The sequence below is a fragment of the Cervus canadensis genome, chromosome 11 (genome assembly GCF_019320065.1).
Source record: "Cervus canadensis isolate Bull #8, Minnesota chromosome 11, ASM1932006v1, whole genome shotgun sequence".
NCBI lineage: Eukaryota > Metazoa > Chordata > Mammalia > Artiodactyla > Cervidae > Cervus > Cervus canadensis.
The window spans coordinates 56,893,079-56,910,985 of NC_057396.1; the positions used below are offsets into that span (position 1 = coordinate 56,893,079).

The 17,907-nt window shown below is 38.8% G+C and overlaps 2 protein-coding genes across 4 annotated transcripts in view; one reads left to right on the top strand and one right to left on the bottom strand.

The window, feature by feature from the left end:
* The window catches only part of DCDC1 (doublecortin domain containing 1), a 449,122-nt gene extending 441,604 nt beyond the window's left edge, over window positions 1-7,518 (bottom strand). The window contains exon 1 of the mRNA XM_043481537.1: window positions 7,444-7,518. The gene's annotated coding sequence lies outside the window, so the exon portion shown is untranslated. The remainder of the gene's footprint in view (window positions 1-7,443) is intronic.
* Window positions 7,519-7,550: 32 nt separating this feature from the next.
* The window catches only part of DNAJC24 (DnaJ heat shock protein family (Hsp40) member C24), a 71,176-nt gene continuing 60,819 nt past the window's right edge, over window positions 7,551-17,907 (top strand). The window contains exons 1-2 of one of the 3 annotated variants that reach the window (XM_043481550.1): window positions 7,551-7,652; window positions 8,476-8,588. In XM_043481550.1, the coding sequence (XP_043337485.1) occupies window positions 8,478-8,588 (111 nt within the window). In that variant the 5' untranslated portion in view covers window positions 7,551-7,652; window positions 8,476-8,477. Of the gene's footprint in view, window positions 7,653-8,457; window positions 8,589-17,907 lie in introns of all 3 variants that reach the window. The other 2 variants (XM_043481551.1, XM_043481549.1) reach the window with 2 other exon arrangements.

The window sequence follows — 17,907 nt, forward strand, 5'->3', positions numbered from 1 at the left end:
ATGTTTTCTTGGTTATTGAGTTCAGTTGCATTTTATTTTAGAAAAAAATAGAGTAACAAAGATAACAGTGTTATATAGTATGTTTTTCATTTTGCTAATGATGAATTAAATCACGAATTTATTTTCTATAGCAATACATAAGAATCTTAAAGTCAAATTTCTTTAAGACCTACTCATATATATTGGAATATACACAAATTTAAGAAGCTAAATGCAATGGGATGTTTAGCCAGGTGCTATGGTTGACACACAGGAGTGAATTCCAAGTTGACTTCAAAAGGTTCCATAACACTCTAGAAACATCTTCATTATACACTCTAATTGACTTAAACAGACTTCATATCAACTGTTTAACACATTTTAACCTACAAATTAACACCCCTTGATCATTCAAATTAACCTTTCTTCTGTGATTCAATTACATGAAAAAAATAAAATAAACTTTAAAAAAATTCAGGTTTAAGAAACCAAAATGGAGGACTAAAATGCTAAAGCATATTAATGCATATCACTGCATGGTTTGAAGAGATCATTACAAGGTTTCAGAGTGATCATCAGACATGAGAAAGGGATAAAAAAAAGTGAATGGGGAAATAATAAGTTGGTATATATTATCATTACTAAAGAGAAACATAAGGTGGATTATATTCAGTGTCTTTAATAGGTTCATGGAACAATTAAAACATCAGATGTGAAGAAGCTTGAAAGACAAGAACAAAAATTCCAAATAACTGAAGATCTTTAAGAAATCTGAAAACAGCTCGAAAAAACACTGACACAACCGAAGTTAAACACACAGGAAAATCAGCCACAGGTGCAGGGACAGTGAAAAGTATTTACCCCTTGGTCTCCCCTGCTTAGTGCACTGACTTGCTTAAACCCAGTGAATGTTCACTGATGATTACTGTTGAAAGACAGAAGAGAGAATAGATCAAGTGAAGACAATCAGAGAAAGGAAAAAATGCAAAAATGAAAAATCATTTCTAAAAGGTGAGGTAGGAATGTTCATTAGAACTGATTCTCAATACTGTCTAAAGCTTTATGATAATTGGCTAAAAAAGAAAATGAGGAAGTTTCTCTAATTCTAGCCATTCATCTCTCCTCTCTGTCAGAGCGTTATTTAAAACTTAACACTTCCATATATCTTCCTGGATTAGCCTCATTTTGATTCAAGGATTTCAATCATTCAAGTAATATGCCTTATTCTATTCTCATAACCACAAGTTATTAACTATCATAGTTAACCTTTATTTCTTCTGGCAGAGCACTTTGCACAGTTATTTCAGTTGCCTGTCTGTCTACCCAGATAAACTTAAAGATTTTGATAGAGCTACAGCCAACTCTGTCTTGTATTTTTTGTAACAGTGTACAATAAGTATTTGTTGAGTAAATGAATAGGTGAATGAAGGCTATATATGTACTATGAACTTGTGTCGTTTTTTGTTTTTAATTCATTACTAGCTAATAGACTTCAGGTTGCCCTGGGGGGGGTCATCTAGTTTTCATATAGCCACAATATTGCCATACTTAAATATAGCTTAGTTAACTGATAGGAAAAATCTTAAAACTTCAGAGGTAAATAAGATCAAGGATATGAAAGAAGAGTTGGTAATGAAACCAGTAGAAAGAGCCAAGTAAATGTAATCCTAGGATATGAAATAATTAATAGAAGTATGCTAAATGTTTTGCAAATATCCACAAGTAAGAAGCATAATTCACAAATATGATCTCATGATTCAGAATTTGTTAATGTATGGTGGACATGAGTAAGTTTACGCATGGGCAAAGGGCTGAAGCAATAAATTGAATAAGAATATGATTGCTGTATCTGTATCTGCATCTGTATCTATATCTCTGCATCTACATCTAACTCGAGATATAGCACTTGATGAATCATCTTGAAATTAAATATTTGATGTATGCCTATTTCACTTATGCTAGATGTTGACGATTCAGGAATTAAAGAGGTTTCTGCCTGTGCACTTAATGTATCTGGCAAACTACAGTTCAACAAACATTTGGGTTTGGTTTTATTTTTCCAATTCAATAGTCTGTGGCTTTCATTTGCTTTGTTTAAAAATTCCTAAGATACTGTTATGAATTCCTAATATTCTGATGTATCAAAACCGAGTAACAAATAGTTCATTATTAATAATAACCACAATATCTACTCTTTACTAAGTACTTACTACTTTCAGACACCATTACCTCATTTAATCCTCACAACAAATTCCTCTGAAGGCAATACTATTATTATCTGTTTTACAGAGGAAGAAACTAAGGTGCAGAGATTAACTTCAAGTTTTCACATAACCAGTAAGAGGCAGAATCTGGATTCAAACCTATGAGTCTGATCCCAGAGTTCATGCTCTTAACCATTGTGCTAACATAGTTTATATTTATACTATATTGGTTTTACATAAAATAAATATATCACCTTCTAAAAACAGTGAGAAACAAACCTATTACATCTTTAGAACCCCAGAGAATGTGGCATAAAAGCTGGTGCTTAGTTTCTCTGAGAGGTGTTCTTACCCTCAGAGAGTTTAATCCAATTAGGAAATTAGAACACACATCTAAAGCGTATAACAATACTCTGTAGGACAGGATAAGTACAAAAGAGGAGTACACCCTGTACTGCTATGAAAACTGAGAGGAGAAGGTAATCTCTAAGGATTGGGCCATCATAACAGACTTGATGGAAGAGATAGGTCTTAAAGAAGGAGTAAAACTGATAGGAGGAAGAAAAGAGGTATGGTGTTATAAGCAAGGAGATCCATCTGAATAAAATTATGAAATACCAAGAAAATATTCAATTGTTTAATTGCTTCATGTATGAAGGTAATAGGTGATGAAGCTGGAAAACTAGGATCATATTGGGGAGGAATGCTGGACTTTATACCCTAGACCTGTGACTGATAAAGTAGTCACTAGTAAGATAGGGCTATGGAGCACTTGAAAAGTGGACAGTCCAAATTGAGATGAGTTGTATAGGTAAAATGCACACCAGCCTTTGAAGACTTAGTATGAAAGAAAGAATGTAAAAAAAAAAAAAAGAAAGAAAGAATGTAAAATATCTCATTAATAATTTTTGTATTGTTTACATTTTGAAACGAGCATACTCTGGATACACTGGTAAATAAATATATTATTAAAATCCATTTCACCTGTTTCTTTTTATTTTTCTAATATGGCTACTAGGAAATTTAAGATCACGTGTGTGGTTTGCATTTATGGCTTACATTGTATTTCCATTGAACAGTAGTGCTCTAAAAAAGAAAAAAAAAGAAGGAAGACTAATGAGCAAGGATTCCTGTAAAAAGTGTTTTAAAAAGTGGATTCTGCTCAAAATGGATTAAAGATCTAAATGCAAGACCAGAAACTATAAAACCCCTAGAGGAGAACATAAGCAAAACACTCTCCGACATAAATCATAGCAGGATCCTCTATGACCCACCTCCCAGAATATTGGAAATAAAAGCAAAAATAAACAAATGGGACCTAATGAAACTTAAAAGCTTTTGCACAACAAAGGAAACTATAAGCAAGGTGAAAAGACAGCCTTCAGATTGGGAGAAAAAAATAGCAAATGAAGCAACAGACAAAGGATTAATCTCAAAAATATACAAGCAACTCCTGCAGCTCAATTCCAGAAAAGTAAATGACCCAATCAAAAAATGGGCCAAAGAACTAAACAGACATTTCTCCAAAGAAGACATACAGATGGCTAACAAACACATGAAAAGATGCTCAACATCACTCATTATCAGAGAAATGCAAATCAAAACCACAATGAGGTACCATTACACGCCAGTCAGGATGGCTGCTATCCAAAAGTCTACAAGCAATAAATGCTGGAGAGGGTGTGGAGAAAAGGGAACCCTCTTACACTGTTGGTGGGAATGCAAACTAGTACAGCCACTATGGAGAACAATGTGGAGATTTCTTAAAAAACTGGAAATAGAACTGCCATATGACCCAGCAACCCACTTCCTGGGCATACACACCGAGGAAACCAGATCTGAAAGAGACACGTGCACCCCAATGTTCATCGCAGCACTGTTTATAATTGCCAGGACATGGAAGCAACCGAGACGCCATCGCAGACAAATGGATAAGGAAGCTATGGGTACATATACACCATGAATATTACTCAGCTATTAAAAAGAATTCATTTGATCAGTTCTAATGAGATGGATGAAACTGGAGCCCATTATACAGAGTGAAGTAAGCCAGAAAGATAAAGACCAATACAGTATACTAATGCATATATATGGAATTTAGAAAGATGGTAACGATAACCCTATATGCAAAACAGAAAAAGAGACACAGATGTACAGAACAGACTTTGGGACTCTGTGGGAGAAGGCGAGGGTGGGATGTTTCGAGAGAACAGCATCAAAACATGTATACTATCAAGGGTGAAACAGATCACCAGCCCAGGTTGGATGCATGAGACAAGTGCTCAGGGCTGGTGCACTGGGAAGACCCAGAGGGATGGGATGGGGAGGGAGGTGGGAGGGGGGATCAGGATGGGGGAACACATGTAAATCCATGGCTGATTCATGTCAATGTATGGCAAAAACCACTACAATATTGTAAAGTAATTAGCTTTCAACTAATAAAAATAAATAAATAAAAATAAAAAGTGAAAAAAAAAATAAAAAATAAAAAGTGGATTCTGGTATAAATAAACAGATAATTTCAGATTTTAAGACAACTGATCTGTTTTTTCAATAAACTAATAGCAAAAAAAGGGGGAAAAAAGGTAGTAGTGAAGTATTGGGACTGCTATAGCTTAAAAGATATTTAAGAAAGAATAACCAAATGCAATGTGTAGATTCTGGTTTCTGACTCAAGCAAACCAACCATAAAAAGACAATTCTGAGACAATTAGGGAAATGTAAACAAGCACTAGATTTGGATAATATCAATTAATTACTGGTAATTTTGGAGGACTAATGACTTAATGGAGATGAGATAAAAAGTTGCAAACTAAAGTATGCTTTACAGATGTAAACTAAAATATGTTATTATGAAATGACAGAACACATGGGATTTGGTGGGGACAAAAAAAGTGTACCTCTTTCTATATTAAATAAATACACGAAAGTTGAGATACGTGATTAGAATTTTGTTCAAAAAAGCAGTAAAAGAGATAACACAATACATTAATGCAATCATATATCAAAATAAAGTGCTCTTTCTATAAAAAACTGAAGGGCTTGAGTATAATTATCTATACAAAGAACGTCTATGCGGTGGTAAAAGGAAGTTTGAGGGCCAGAGAAATTCAAAGTGGTGCAATTCTGATAGTACTGTATAAGAAGGTCTTCAGAATAACACAGTTCTGTCATTTTAGGTATACTTAGGGCCACACAGAATGTTGGAACTAAGCATGAAAATTAGATCTTCTCACCTAGTATTCATATAAAGGTGGCTGTGTCTGCCTTTAAACATGACAAAATCCTATGAAGAACCTAAACTATACTTTTCCTTTTAGATTTTTAAACTTTTCTGTATCATTCAGTTATTCAGTTATAGTTTGGTGAAAGTCGCTCAATCGTGTGCAACTCTTTGTGGCCCCATGGACTGTAGCCTGCCAGTCTCCTCTGTCAATAGAATTCTCCAGGCAAGAACACTGGAGTGGGTAGCCATTTCCTTCTCCAGGGGATCTTCCTCACCCAGGGATCAAACCCTGGTCTCCTGTATTGCAGATCCATTCTTTACCAGCTGAGCTACCAGGGAACCATCAATAAATAACTGACCATATCAAAATATCTTTTTCAATGTGCTTAGGGTTTGTCTCGACTGCTTCTCAAATGGATACTTGGTAGAAGATAAAAAAAAAAAAAGGAAAATAAATCTAAGGAGTAACATCAACAAAACTACCTTAACATTTCAAAGTGAAATTTATATCACGCTGTGGAGAATAAAGACACAGTTTTGACCTCCAGGTAAAATGCAAGAAAGAATAGTCAATAGGTTATCGAGTCCAAGCTCGCTCTGCTCGCCACAAACAGGCACCAATCCAAGAGATGAGAGGTTGAGGCAAGGAAGAGACTATAATTGGGGAGCCAGCTGATGGAGAAGATGGCAGGCTAGCACTTCAAAATAACCATCTTACAGGGTCTGGATGCCAGGTTCTTTTATAGATCAGACATGGGGGAAGGTGAGGAGGCAAAGTTAAAAAAGCCATTAATATTGCAAACATCTCCCAGAATGGCAAACCTCAGGCAGAGGTTTGGTTAATTTCTTCCTTCCTGCCAGCTACAGGTGGACAGGGTTCTGAACAAAGGCACTCTAGTTTAACGGTCAGGCAGAGGGGCAGGATTCTTTAAGGCTGGCCATCATTCTGTACGATTATAACAGAAGCAGCGAAAACAAGTCAAAGAAACAGTATGAACATGGAATCAGAATTGGCTTCTCTGCAACAAATCTAAGGTAAGCAGCACAGAGATTTGACAGTAAAAGGGAACAATAGGACGAACGACAGGGAGAGGAAAGTGCCCATTGGAGTACCCAATAACTACCTCAAAGTGAGCGTTTTATTTTGCTTTTTCTGTGAGTTTGAACGATGTCATTGCTGCCCTGCGAATAGGAAGACTTGCAAAGAGTGTGAAAGGACTTTGAAAAGTTTTCATTTTTCACGTCGGTTTCTAAAATCTAAAAGAAATAAGTTGAACATCTCTTCCAAAAAAATAGTATTAAAACTGAAAAACTTTGGGCTTCCCTGGTAGCTCGCTGGTAAAGAATCTGCCAGCAAAGTAGGAGATCCCAGTTTGATTCCAGGGTTGGGAAGATCCCCTGGAGAAAGACTAGGCTACCTACTAAAATATTCTTGGGCTACCTTGGTGTCTCAGATGGTAAAGAATTCACCTGCAGTACGGGAGACCTGGGTTCAATCCCTCGGTTGGGAAGATCCCCTTGAAAAGGACATGGCTACCCACTAAAGTAAAATCTAAAAGAAACAATTAAGTTGAACATCTCTTTCGGAAAAAAAAAAAAAAAAATATATATATATATATATATATATATATGTATATATATATATATATAAACAAAAACTTTGTACTCAGCATAGATTTTAGTTCTCTTAGTTTTGGAATGAGAACATTCCAAAGGAAGTCTAGGGAGAAGGGAGGAATCAGTTCTTGTCACCCTTCTCATCGACCTCCACCCGCTCTAATCCCAATAGTACCCCCACCGTAGCCCCCCACCCCTCATCCCCCGTCATGGTACTGCAGTCGTCAACCGGGAAAGGACAAGGAGCTGCAGTGGGTAGGTTATGTGGGGGGAGTTTTGGGGAAGGCGGAGGAAGCTTGGAGGGGGGTGCTGGGGGTACTCGCTGAGAAAGAGGAGAGAAACGACAGTCTGAGAGCCAGGACAACAGCGAGTTAGAACGAGGCGAAGGAAGCCTTTTCCCACCGCGCCCGCACTTACTGTTGGTAAACTCCTGAGGTAGAGGCGAATGGGTTACCATAGCGACCGCGTCCAGAGGGCGGAGCGGCGCTTCCGATCGGTGCCTCCGCCATTGCGGCTCGGCTGGAAACTTGCCTGCGTTAGGACAGTGACTTCCGGCGGAAGCAGAAGCTGGTTCCGAGGTTTGGCAGAATGCAGGCGCGGAGTGGGCTCTAGTGGCTCTAGTGTTGGTAAGTTTGCGATCGAGTGGATCCAGGAGAGGGTACGAGTCTGTGGCTGGGCGACACAGCGCACCATGAGTGCAGTGGATTTCCGAGTCCCAAATTTGAGGAAGCCCCGGATGTCTCGTTGAGTTTGCGGCTATGGGAAGAAGTTGCCTGGTTCTGGGGCTCCTGGCGGGTTCTCTTCGGTTCGGGAGGGCTGTCACGTCTTCCCTTGAACAGTTTCAGGAGCTCTTTGCGAGGTCTGAGTGCGTGTCCAATAATTGAGGGGTTGTTGCTCTCCACCTGCCAGTGCTGACTGGCTTTTGGCATGTTATTCTTTGAAGATAACCTGAAAGACAAGAAGTGAACTGGAGATATTAAGAGGGAATGCTCCCAAATTGATTTTAATTCCTCGTTTTGCTTTTTAATATTTATTCATTTTATAAACACTTATTAAACTCTAGTATGTTTAGTGAGTACCTACTGTGTGTAGCTTTTACCAAGAGACTAGCAGAAACACCTTTCTTAAAGGGTCATCCACCGCTCGGGTTCATTATCAAAATTTTTTTTTGTTCTTATGCTGTTGTATATTCGTTCATTTAAGATATAAGCGTATATCATGAAACATCTAACAGATTTTTCCACACTTTTCTGTATACTTAAACGTGAAATTCTTGGGGCGTTTCAAGTGAAAATATTTGCTTTTTCAGGCTTGCATTATTATCATGACTTAATGTTACAGAACTTAGGGAAGCTGTACCTAGTTATTTCCCAGATATACACAAACTGTAATGAATTGTTGTCAATATTTCTATTCCGCTGATCTGAAAAGGACCACTTCTTGTTCAAGGGATGATGGCGTTTGAGCAGATACCAAAAAAGGATTGGTACAGCATTCTGGGAGCAGACCCATCTGCAAGTGTGTCAGACCTAAAACAAAAGTATCAGAAACTCATTTTAATGGTAAGTCTTTTGTTTTCGATTCTGTGTTGCACGGGGAAAATAGAGTTTTTTTATGTGACCAGAAATACAGGTTTCTGTACCATGAATATGTGATACCAAAGCAGGAATCAAAAGTATTAATTTGGTTAATTGAAAGTTTCAGTAGTAGTGTAAAAGAAAAAAGTTGATTTGAAGTGGAATTGCATAGTGATTTGGACCATATCTGAGTCATGCTGATTGGTTTAAAATCCTGATTCTACCACTAATTAATCTTGGGAACTCAGGCAAGTTGTTTTCCCCTATAATTTCCTTGTGTTGGCTAAAGTCATGTTCCATTCTTTGTGAGCACGGACTGTAGCCTGCCAGGCTCCTCTATCCATGGAATTTTCCAGGCAAGAAATACTGGAGTCGGTTGCCATTTCCTTCTCCAGGGTATCTTCCCCACCCAGGGATCAAACCTGCATCTCCTGCATTGGCAGACAGATTCTTTACCACTGAGCAACCTCAGGGAGTATTAAATGAAATAATCCGTGTGAATTTCCTTGAAGTGTGTCATGTAGTAAGCAACATTAGCATCCAGTAAACATTAACTATGTGTGGCTATTATGCACCTGAAACTGGCTAGTCAAAAATGAGGTGTGCTATAAGAATAAAACAGACATTGGGTTTTGGAGGCTTAGTACAGAAAAAGAATATAAAATAATCTAAAATTTTTATGTTATTAAATATTGAAGTGATAATGTTTTGGATATATTAGCTGTTTTACATATTTTATACATATACAGTAAACATACTGTCAGAATTGCCAGGCTTCCCTGGTGGCTCAGATGGTAAAGAATCATCCTGCAAGGCAGGAGACCTAGATTTGATCCCTGGGTTGGGAAGATCCCCTGGAGAAGGGAATGGCAGTCCACTCCAGTATTCTTGCCTGGAGAATTCCATGGACAGAGGAGCCTGGCAGACTACAGTTCATAGGGTCGCATATACCTAAATGTATTATCAAAATTGACTTCATAAATCTGCTTTGTAAACATTGCGTATATGGCTTGCATTTATAGTTTACATTATATCTTTATTGAATAATACTTATTTAGGCCAGTTAAAGACTTGTTTTTCACTAATTTCATTCCTTTATGAAATGGGTTGTGGTATTTATAAAGAGATAGTATCTATCTAAACTACCATATTAATTTTTTCAGCTTATATTGTGAGGTTTCTTAAGGAAATCAGTAACTATAATAATCTCCAGTTAACTCAGTTTATGAAAAGAGTAGAGGATCATTACTTTTATAATATGAGTTGTTTCTCAAGTTTTTATTAGATAGATCTGTGAGATTTTGCCATAACAGTGTGAGACAGTAGATGTTTCACTGTCAAGAATATATTATTATCCCTGCTCTAGGTAGTAAGTTGAGCTAAATGATGTTAAGGTTTCTTTTGTCTCAGGATTTTTAAGATTTCTGTCAGTAAAATCAAGTAAACTTTTTGGAAAATTTTTTTAGTACTGTATCATTCTTGTGCCTCGGTTAACGGAGATATGAGACTGGAGACGTACACTGGCTGTAGATCATGCACGGCCCTGTAAGCCATTTGGCATTTAATTTGACAAAAAGTTATTTGCACTTAGTATAGTAATATCTGTCAAACGTCAAACAAAGTGAATGAACCGTTTTGCATCCCTTCTAGTGATATATCCCAGAGTTCCGGTTGCTCTACATCTTCCCCAACATTTGATGCTATTAAGTCTCTTTAAATTAATCTCTTAGGAGTTTTTCAGTTTTGCCACCATTGACATTTTGGGCAGGATAATTGTTCTGTGGGGTTATCCTGTGCATTGTAGGATGGTTCTCAGCATTCTGGATGCTGGTAACAACTAAAAATGTCTCCTGTTTGTCAAAATTGCAAACCTCCCTATCTCCTTGAGAACCTCTGCACTGCACAGTTCTCCTGTGTTCATAGTGATATCTCACTGTGGTTTTGTATTTCTCTCATGGCTGATGGTGTTAAGTTCAGTTTTAATGTGATTTTAGCCATTTGTATAATTTTCTTTTGTGAAGTCTCTTCTGAAAAAATTACATGTTTCCTTGATCTTGTATATAGATAAATGTATGTATTTTCTCCTAGTCTGTGGCTTGCCAGCTCATTTTCCTAATGGTATTTTTTGAGGAGAAGTTTTTTGTTTTGGTGAACTGCAATTTATCACATTTTTGTTTTATGATGAGTGCTTTCTGTGTCTTCTCTAGGAAGATCATGAAAATAATCTCCTATGTTTTCTTCTAGAAGATATGTAGTTTGCTTTTACCTTCACGTGCATGCGTGCTCAGTCGTGTCCAACTCTTTGCGACCTCATGAACTAGAGCCCGCGAGGCTCCTCTGGCCATGGAATTTTTCAGGCAGGAATACTGGAGTGGATTGCCATTTCCTATTCCAGGGGATCTTTCCAACCCAGAGATCAAACCCGCGTCTCTTGTATCTCCTACATTGGCAGGTGGATTCTTTACTGCTGTGCTACCTGGGAATTGTGTGTCCTGTGATATAGGAAGTCATGTTTTTGGTTTTCCCTTAGTAAGGATATCCAGTGTTCATCATTTGTTGAAAAGATTTTCCTCTCTCCATTGGATTGTCTTGGCAAGATGAATCTATTTTTGGACTATATTCTGTTTAATATATTTGTTTATCCTTTTACTAATACTTTTGTCTGGGTTAGTATAGGTTCACAAGTAGGTACTACTTGTGATAGGTACTAAAGTCACATAAAGTTAAATAATCTTATTCTACTTTTAAATTTTATTTTGGTTAATTTAGATTGCTTGCATGTACCGTCTGGGCCACCACAGAAGCCTCAGTGTTTACATTTAGTATGGTTATTCCAGCTCCAAAAATAATTGGGAAATGACTCCATTTTCTCTCTTTTCTGAAAAAGTTTGTGTAAGATTGCTATTGTTAATTATTTAAATGTTTAATATAATTTACTAGGGAATTAAACTGGGTCTGAACTTTTCTTTGTGGGAAATTTTGCAGTTATGTGTTTATTTTTAGAGCCTATAGGGCTGTTTAGAGTTTCTATTTTCTGTTTTGTCAACATAAGTGAATTACATTTTTTCAAGAATTTGTCCATTTCATTTAAGAAGTCTAACATACTTCAGGGCGTCCCTGGTGGCTCAGAGGGTCGAGAGTCTGCCTGCAATGCGGGAGACCCAGGTTTGATCCCTGGGTTGGGAAGATCTCCTGGAGAAGCAAATGGCAACCCACTCCAAAATGTTCATACTGTTTCCTTATTAGTCCTTCATTGCTATAAATTATGTAGTTATGTTTTCCCTTTGATTCTTTATATTGGTAATTTGTGTTTTCTATTTATTTTTTCCTGATGAGGCTCGCTGGAGTTTTTTGTATTTCTTTAATCTTGTTTGCCAAGAACAAACTTTTACTTTGTTGACATTTTTATATTGTTTTTCATTTCTCTTCACTTGATTTCTGTTTTTAATTTTGTAATATCCTTTCTTCTACTTATTTGCTTTTATTTTCCTGGTTTATTAATGTAGAGCCATTCATCATTGAATGTACACCTGTCTTCTTACAATCTTAACATAGTCACTTAAAGCTATAAATTTCGCTCTAAGCTAGGAAAACTGCTTTAACTGCATTCTACAAATTTTGATATGTGTATACTCAAATTATATAAAAGTTTCTCCTATAATAGTTTTCTTTGACCTATGGGCTACTAGGAAGTACACTGTTTAATTTCTAGACATTGGAAAATATTCAGAACTATTGTTGATTTCTAATATAATTCAGTTGTGATTAGAAAATACATTTGGTATGATTTTATTTCTTTATATTAATTAAAACATTTTTATGGCCTAGCATATGATCTATCTTAGTGAATATTCCCATGCCCTTGAAAAAGATGTATTTGGCTTTTATTGAATATAGTGTTCTATAAATGTCTGTTAGATCAAGTTGATAGTATTCAAATACTTTATATCCTTATTAATTTTTTTTGGACGATTTTTATCAGTTTCTGAGAGAAGGACATAACGTCTTCAACTGTGATTGTGGATTTGTGTTTTCCTCTTTAGTTTTGTTAATTTTGTTTTATTTGTTTGGGATCATTTTTATTGGGTGCATATATATATGTGTGTGTGCATAAAGATTATGTCTTTATGAATTTGAACCTTTGATCATTATGAATTCCCCTCTGTATTTCTGACAATATTCTTCCTGAAGTCTACTTTGATATTTCTGTAGCCACACACCTTTCTTACCCTTCAGTTCAGTTCAGTCGCTCAGTCAGTGTCCCAATCTCTGCAACCCCATGGACTGCAGCACACCAGGCCTCCCTGTTCATCACCAACTCCTGGAGCTTACCCAAACTCATGTCCGTTGAGTCAGTGATACCATCCAACCATCTCATCCTCTGTCGTCCCCCTCTCCTCCCACCTTCAATCTTTCCCAGCAGGGTCTTTTCAAATGAGTCAGTACTTTGCATCAGGTGGCCAAAGTATTGGAGTTTCAGCTTGAGCATCAGTCCTTCCAATGAATAGTCAGGACTGATTATCTTTAGGATGGACTGGTTGGATCTACATGCAGTCCAAGGGACTCTCAAGAGTCTTCTCCGACACCTCAGTCCAAAAGCATCAATTCTTCAGTGCTCAGCTTTCTTTATAGTCCAGTTCTCACATCCATACGTGTCTGCTGGAAAAATCGTAGCTTTGACTAGATGGATCTTTGTTGGCAAAGTAATGTCTCTGCTTTTTAATATGCTGTCTAGGTTGGTCATCACTTTTCTTCCAAGGAGCAAGTGTCTTTTAATTTCATAGCTGTAGTCACCATCTGCAGTGATTTTGGAGCCCCAAAAGATAAAGTTTCTCACTGTTTCCATTGTTTCCCCATCTATTTGCCATGAAGTGATGAGACCGGATGCCATGATCTTTGTTTCCTGAATGTTGAGTTTTAAGCCAGCTTTTTTACTCTCCTCTTTCACTTTCATCAAGAGGCTCTTCAGTTCCTCATTATCTGCCCTAAGGGCTGTGTCATCTACATATCCTAGGTTATTGATATTTCTCCCGGGAATCTTGCTTCCAGCTTGTGCTTCATACAGCCCAGAATTTCTCATGATACACTCTGCATATAAGTTAAATAAGCAGGATGACAATATACAGCCTTGACGTATTCCTTTCCCAAATTGGAACCAGTCTGTTGTTCCATGTCCAGTTCTAACTGTTGCTTCTTGACCTGCATACAGATTTCTTAGGAGGCAGGTCAGGTGGTCTGGTATTCCCATCTCTTTAAGAACTTTCCACAGTTTTGTGTGATCCACACAATCAAAGGCTTTGGCATAGTCAGTAAAGCAAAGTAGATGAATTTCTGGAACTCTCTTGCTTTTTTGATGATGCAACAGATGTTGGCAATATGATCTCTGGTTCCTTTGCTTTTCCTAAATCCAGCTTGAACATCTCAAAGTTCATGGTTCATGTACTGTTGAAGTCTGGCTTGGAGAATTTTGGGCATTTTTTTTGCTAGTGTATGAGATGAATTCAATTGTGTGGTAGTTTGAACATTCTTTGGCATGCCCTTATTTGGGATTGGAATGAAAACTGACCTTTTCCAGTTCTGTGGACACTGCGGAGTTTTCCAAATTTGCTGGCATATTGAGTGCAACACTTTCACAGCATCATCTTTTAGGATTTGAAATAGCTCAGTTGGAATTCCATCACCTCCACTAGCTTTGTTTGTAGTGATGCTTCCTAAGGCCCACTTGACTTTGCATTCCAGGATGTCTGGCTCTAGGTGAGTGATCACACCATCATGATTATCTGGGTCATGAAGATCTTTTTTTGTATAGTTCTTCTGTGTATTCTTGCCACCTCTTCTTAATACCTTCTGCTTCTGTTAGGTCCATACCATTTCTGTCCTTTATTATGCCCATCTTTGCATGAAATGTTCCTTTGGTATCTCTGATTTTCGTGAAGAGATCTCTAGTCTTTCCCATTTCATTGTTTTCCTCTATCTCTTTGCATTGACCACTGAGGAAGGCTTTCTTGTCTCTCCTTGCTCTTCTTTGGAACTCTGCATTCAAATGGGTGTATCTTTCCTTTTCTCCTTTGCCTTTAGCATCTTTTCTTTTCTCAGATATTTGTAAGGCCTCCTCAGACAACTGTTTTGCCTTTTTGCATTTCTTTTTTTGGGAATGGTCTTGAACACTGCCTGCTGTACTGTGTCACGAACCTCTGTCCATAGTTCTTCAAGCATTGTGTCTATCAGATCTAATCCCTTGAATCTATTTGTCACTTCTACTGTATAATCATAAGGGATTTGATTTAGGTCATACCTCAATCGTTTAGTGGTTTTCCCTATTTTCTTCAATTTAAGTCTGAATTTGGCAATAAGGAGTTCATGATCTGAGTCACAGTCAGCTCCTGGTCTTATTTTTGCTGACTGTATAGAGCTTCTCCATCTTTGGCTGCAAAGAATATAATTAATCTGATTTCAGTATTGACCCCATCTGGTGATGTCCATGTGTAGAGTCTTCTCTTGTGTTGTTGGAAAGAGGGTGTTTGCTATGACCAGTGTGTTCTCTTGGCAAAACTCTGTTAGCCTTTGACCTGCTTCATTTTGTACTCCAAGGCCAAATTTGGCTGTTACTCCAGGTATCTCTTGACTTCCTACTTTTGCATTCCTATAATGAAAAGGACATCTTTTTTGGGTGTTAGTTCTAGAAGGTCTTATAGGTCTTCATAGAACCATTCAACTTCAGCTTCTTCAGCGTTGCTGATTGGGGCATAGACTTGGATTACCATGATATTGAATGGTTTGCCTTGGAAAGGAACAGAGATCATTCTGTTCTTTTTGAGATTGCATCCAAGTACTGCATTTAGGATTCCTTTGTTGACTATGATGGCTACTCCATTTCTTCTGATGGATTCTTGCCAAGAGTAGTGGATATAATGGTCATCTGAATTAAATTCACCCATTCCAGTCCATTTTAGTTCACTGATTCCTAAAATGTTGATGTTCACTCTTGCTATCTCCTGTTTTCACCACTTCTAATTTACCTTGATTCGTGGACCTAACATTCTAGGTTCCTATGCAACATTGTTCTTTATAGCATCGGACTTTACTTCCAACACCAGTCAACAACTGGGCGTTGTTTTTGCTTTGACTCTGTCTCTTCATTCTTTCTGGAGTTATTTCTCTACTCTTCTCCAGTAGCATATTGGGCACCTGCTGATCTGGGGAGTTCATCATTCAGTGTCCTATCTTTCTGCCTTTTCATACTGTTTATGGGGTTCTCAAGACAAGAATACTGAAGTAGTTTGCCATTCCCTTCTCCAGTGGACCACATTTTGTCAGAACTGTCCACCACGACAGGTCCTTCTTGGGTGGCCCTACACGGCATGGCTTATAGTTTCCTTGAGTTAGACAAGGCTGTGGTCCATGTGATCAGATTGGTTAGTTTTCTGTGATTGTGGTTTTCATTCTATCTGCCCTCTGATGAAGAAGGATAAGAGGCTTATGGAAGCTTCTTTATGGGAGAGACTGACTGAGGGGAAGGGATTCCCTGGTGGCTCAGCATCTGCCCAGGATGCAGGAGACCCAGGTTCAATCCCTGGGTGGGGAAGATCCCCTTGAGAAGAAAATGGCAACCCACTGCAGTACTCTTGCCTAGAAAATTCCATAGATGGAGGAGCCTGGTGGGCTACAGTCCATGGGGCCACAAAGAGTCGGACACAGCTGAGTGACTTCACTCACTCAGTGAAGATAATTGTGACCTCCTTAGAAAGGTCCCGTGCTTGCTCTGCTGCCCTCAGTGCCCCCAACCCTATATCAGGCCAATGCCAACCCACGCCTCCGCCGGAGACTCCTGGACACTCACGGGCAAGTCTGGGTCAGTCTCTTGTGGGGTCACTTTCTCCTGGGTTCTGGTGTGCACAAGGTTTCGTTTGTGCCCTCCAGGAGTCTGTTTTCCACAGTCCTATGTAAGTTCTGGTGGCTCCATGGTGGGGTTAATGGCGACCTCCTCCAAGAGGGCTTATGCCATACCCAGGTCCTCCGTGGCAGGGCACTGCTGACCTGTACCTCCGCAGGAGATACTCAGACACAGTTCTGGCTCAGTCCCTGTGGGGTGTCTGAGTCCTGGTGCACACAAGGTTTGTTTGAGCCTTCCGAGCGTCTCTGGTGGGTATGGGGTTTGATCTAAACACAAATTCGCTGCTCCTGCTGTCTTACTGGGGCTTCTCCTTTGCCCTTGGACATGGGCGATCTTTTTTTGGTGGGATCCAACAGGTGTGAAAGGAACAGGCCTATTTGGGAAGCTGCTCTAGGTGCTCCCTGTGTTGGGGGAAGGAGGTGGATCTCGCAACCCATTTCAGAGCTGTAAGTCCTGCCAGCGGCCTAGGGACTTTCTAGAACAACCCCAAAGGCGGAGGCCACAGGGATCTGGGACCTGCTGGGTGCTGGAGCTGGTGGGGCTCGGAGTCCTCACCTGTCTGAGGCCGCCTCTCCACAGGCCTCAGTTTCCTTGTGTGAGTAGTGGGCTGACTACCAGCTCAGCACCCTCTGCCACCAAGACAAAGCGCTGGGGTATTCTGGCTCAGTGCCGCTACAGAAACCACTGCAGAAAACAGTCTGTTTCAGTTTTAGTCCAAAGAAGGAAAAAAAAAAAAGCAGTAACTGTGAGCTTTGCCCAGAAATGCTTGTCATAGTCAGTGGCCGGCTAAGCAAAGGGGCAGAGGAAGGATGAATTGGCCAGGCCCAGGTGGTGGGTGAAGGTAGCTCGGCACGTGTGAAGATGCACGGGCCATATCATAACCCGCCGCTGCCTCAGGAGACAGGGTCGCCGCTGGGTGAAGTAATGGCTTCCAGGACTGTCCTATGTGCTTTCCCTTTGGTTGCTTTCAAAATTTTTTCTTTATCTTGTGATTTGAGTGGTTTCTCTGGCATTTGCCTAAAACGTGATTACTCGGCATTTATCCTATGTAGGGTTGACTGAGCTTCTTGGGTTTTCGGTTGGTATCTTTCTTTAGTTTGTTTTGGAATGTTTTCAGCCATTATGTCTTCACTTTTTTTTTCTTTTCTGCTTCATTCGTTCTTCTCTATTTGGGATTCTGATACCATATAAGATTGTACTGCAGGTATTGGTTGCTCTATTCTTTCTTCCTGTAGTTTTTTTTTTTTTTCCAATTTTTATTTCAGTTTGCATAATTTCTGTGAACCTGTCTTTAAGTTCACTGGTTTTGTTTTCTCTTCTGCTTTGTCCATCTCCTGATAAACTCATTAAAAAATTCTTTCTCTTTATTATCTAATTTTTGTATCTAGCATTTATCCTGGCTCTTTTTTT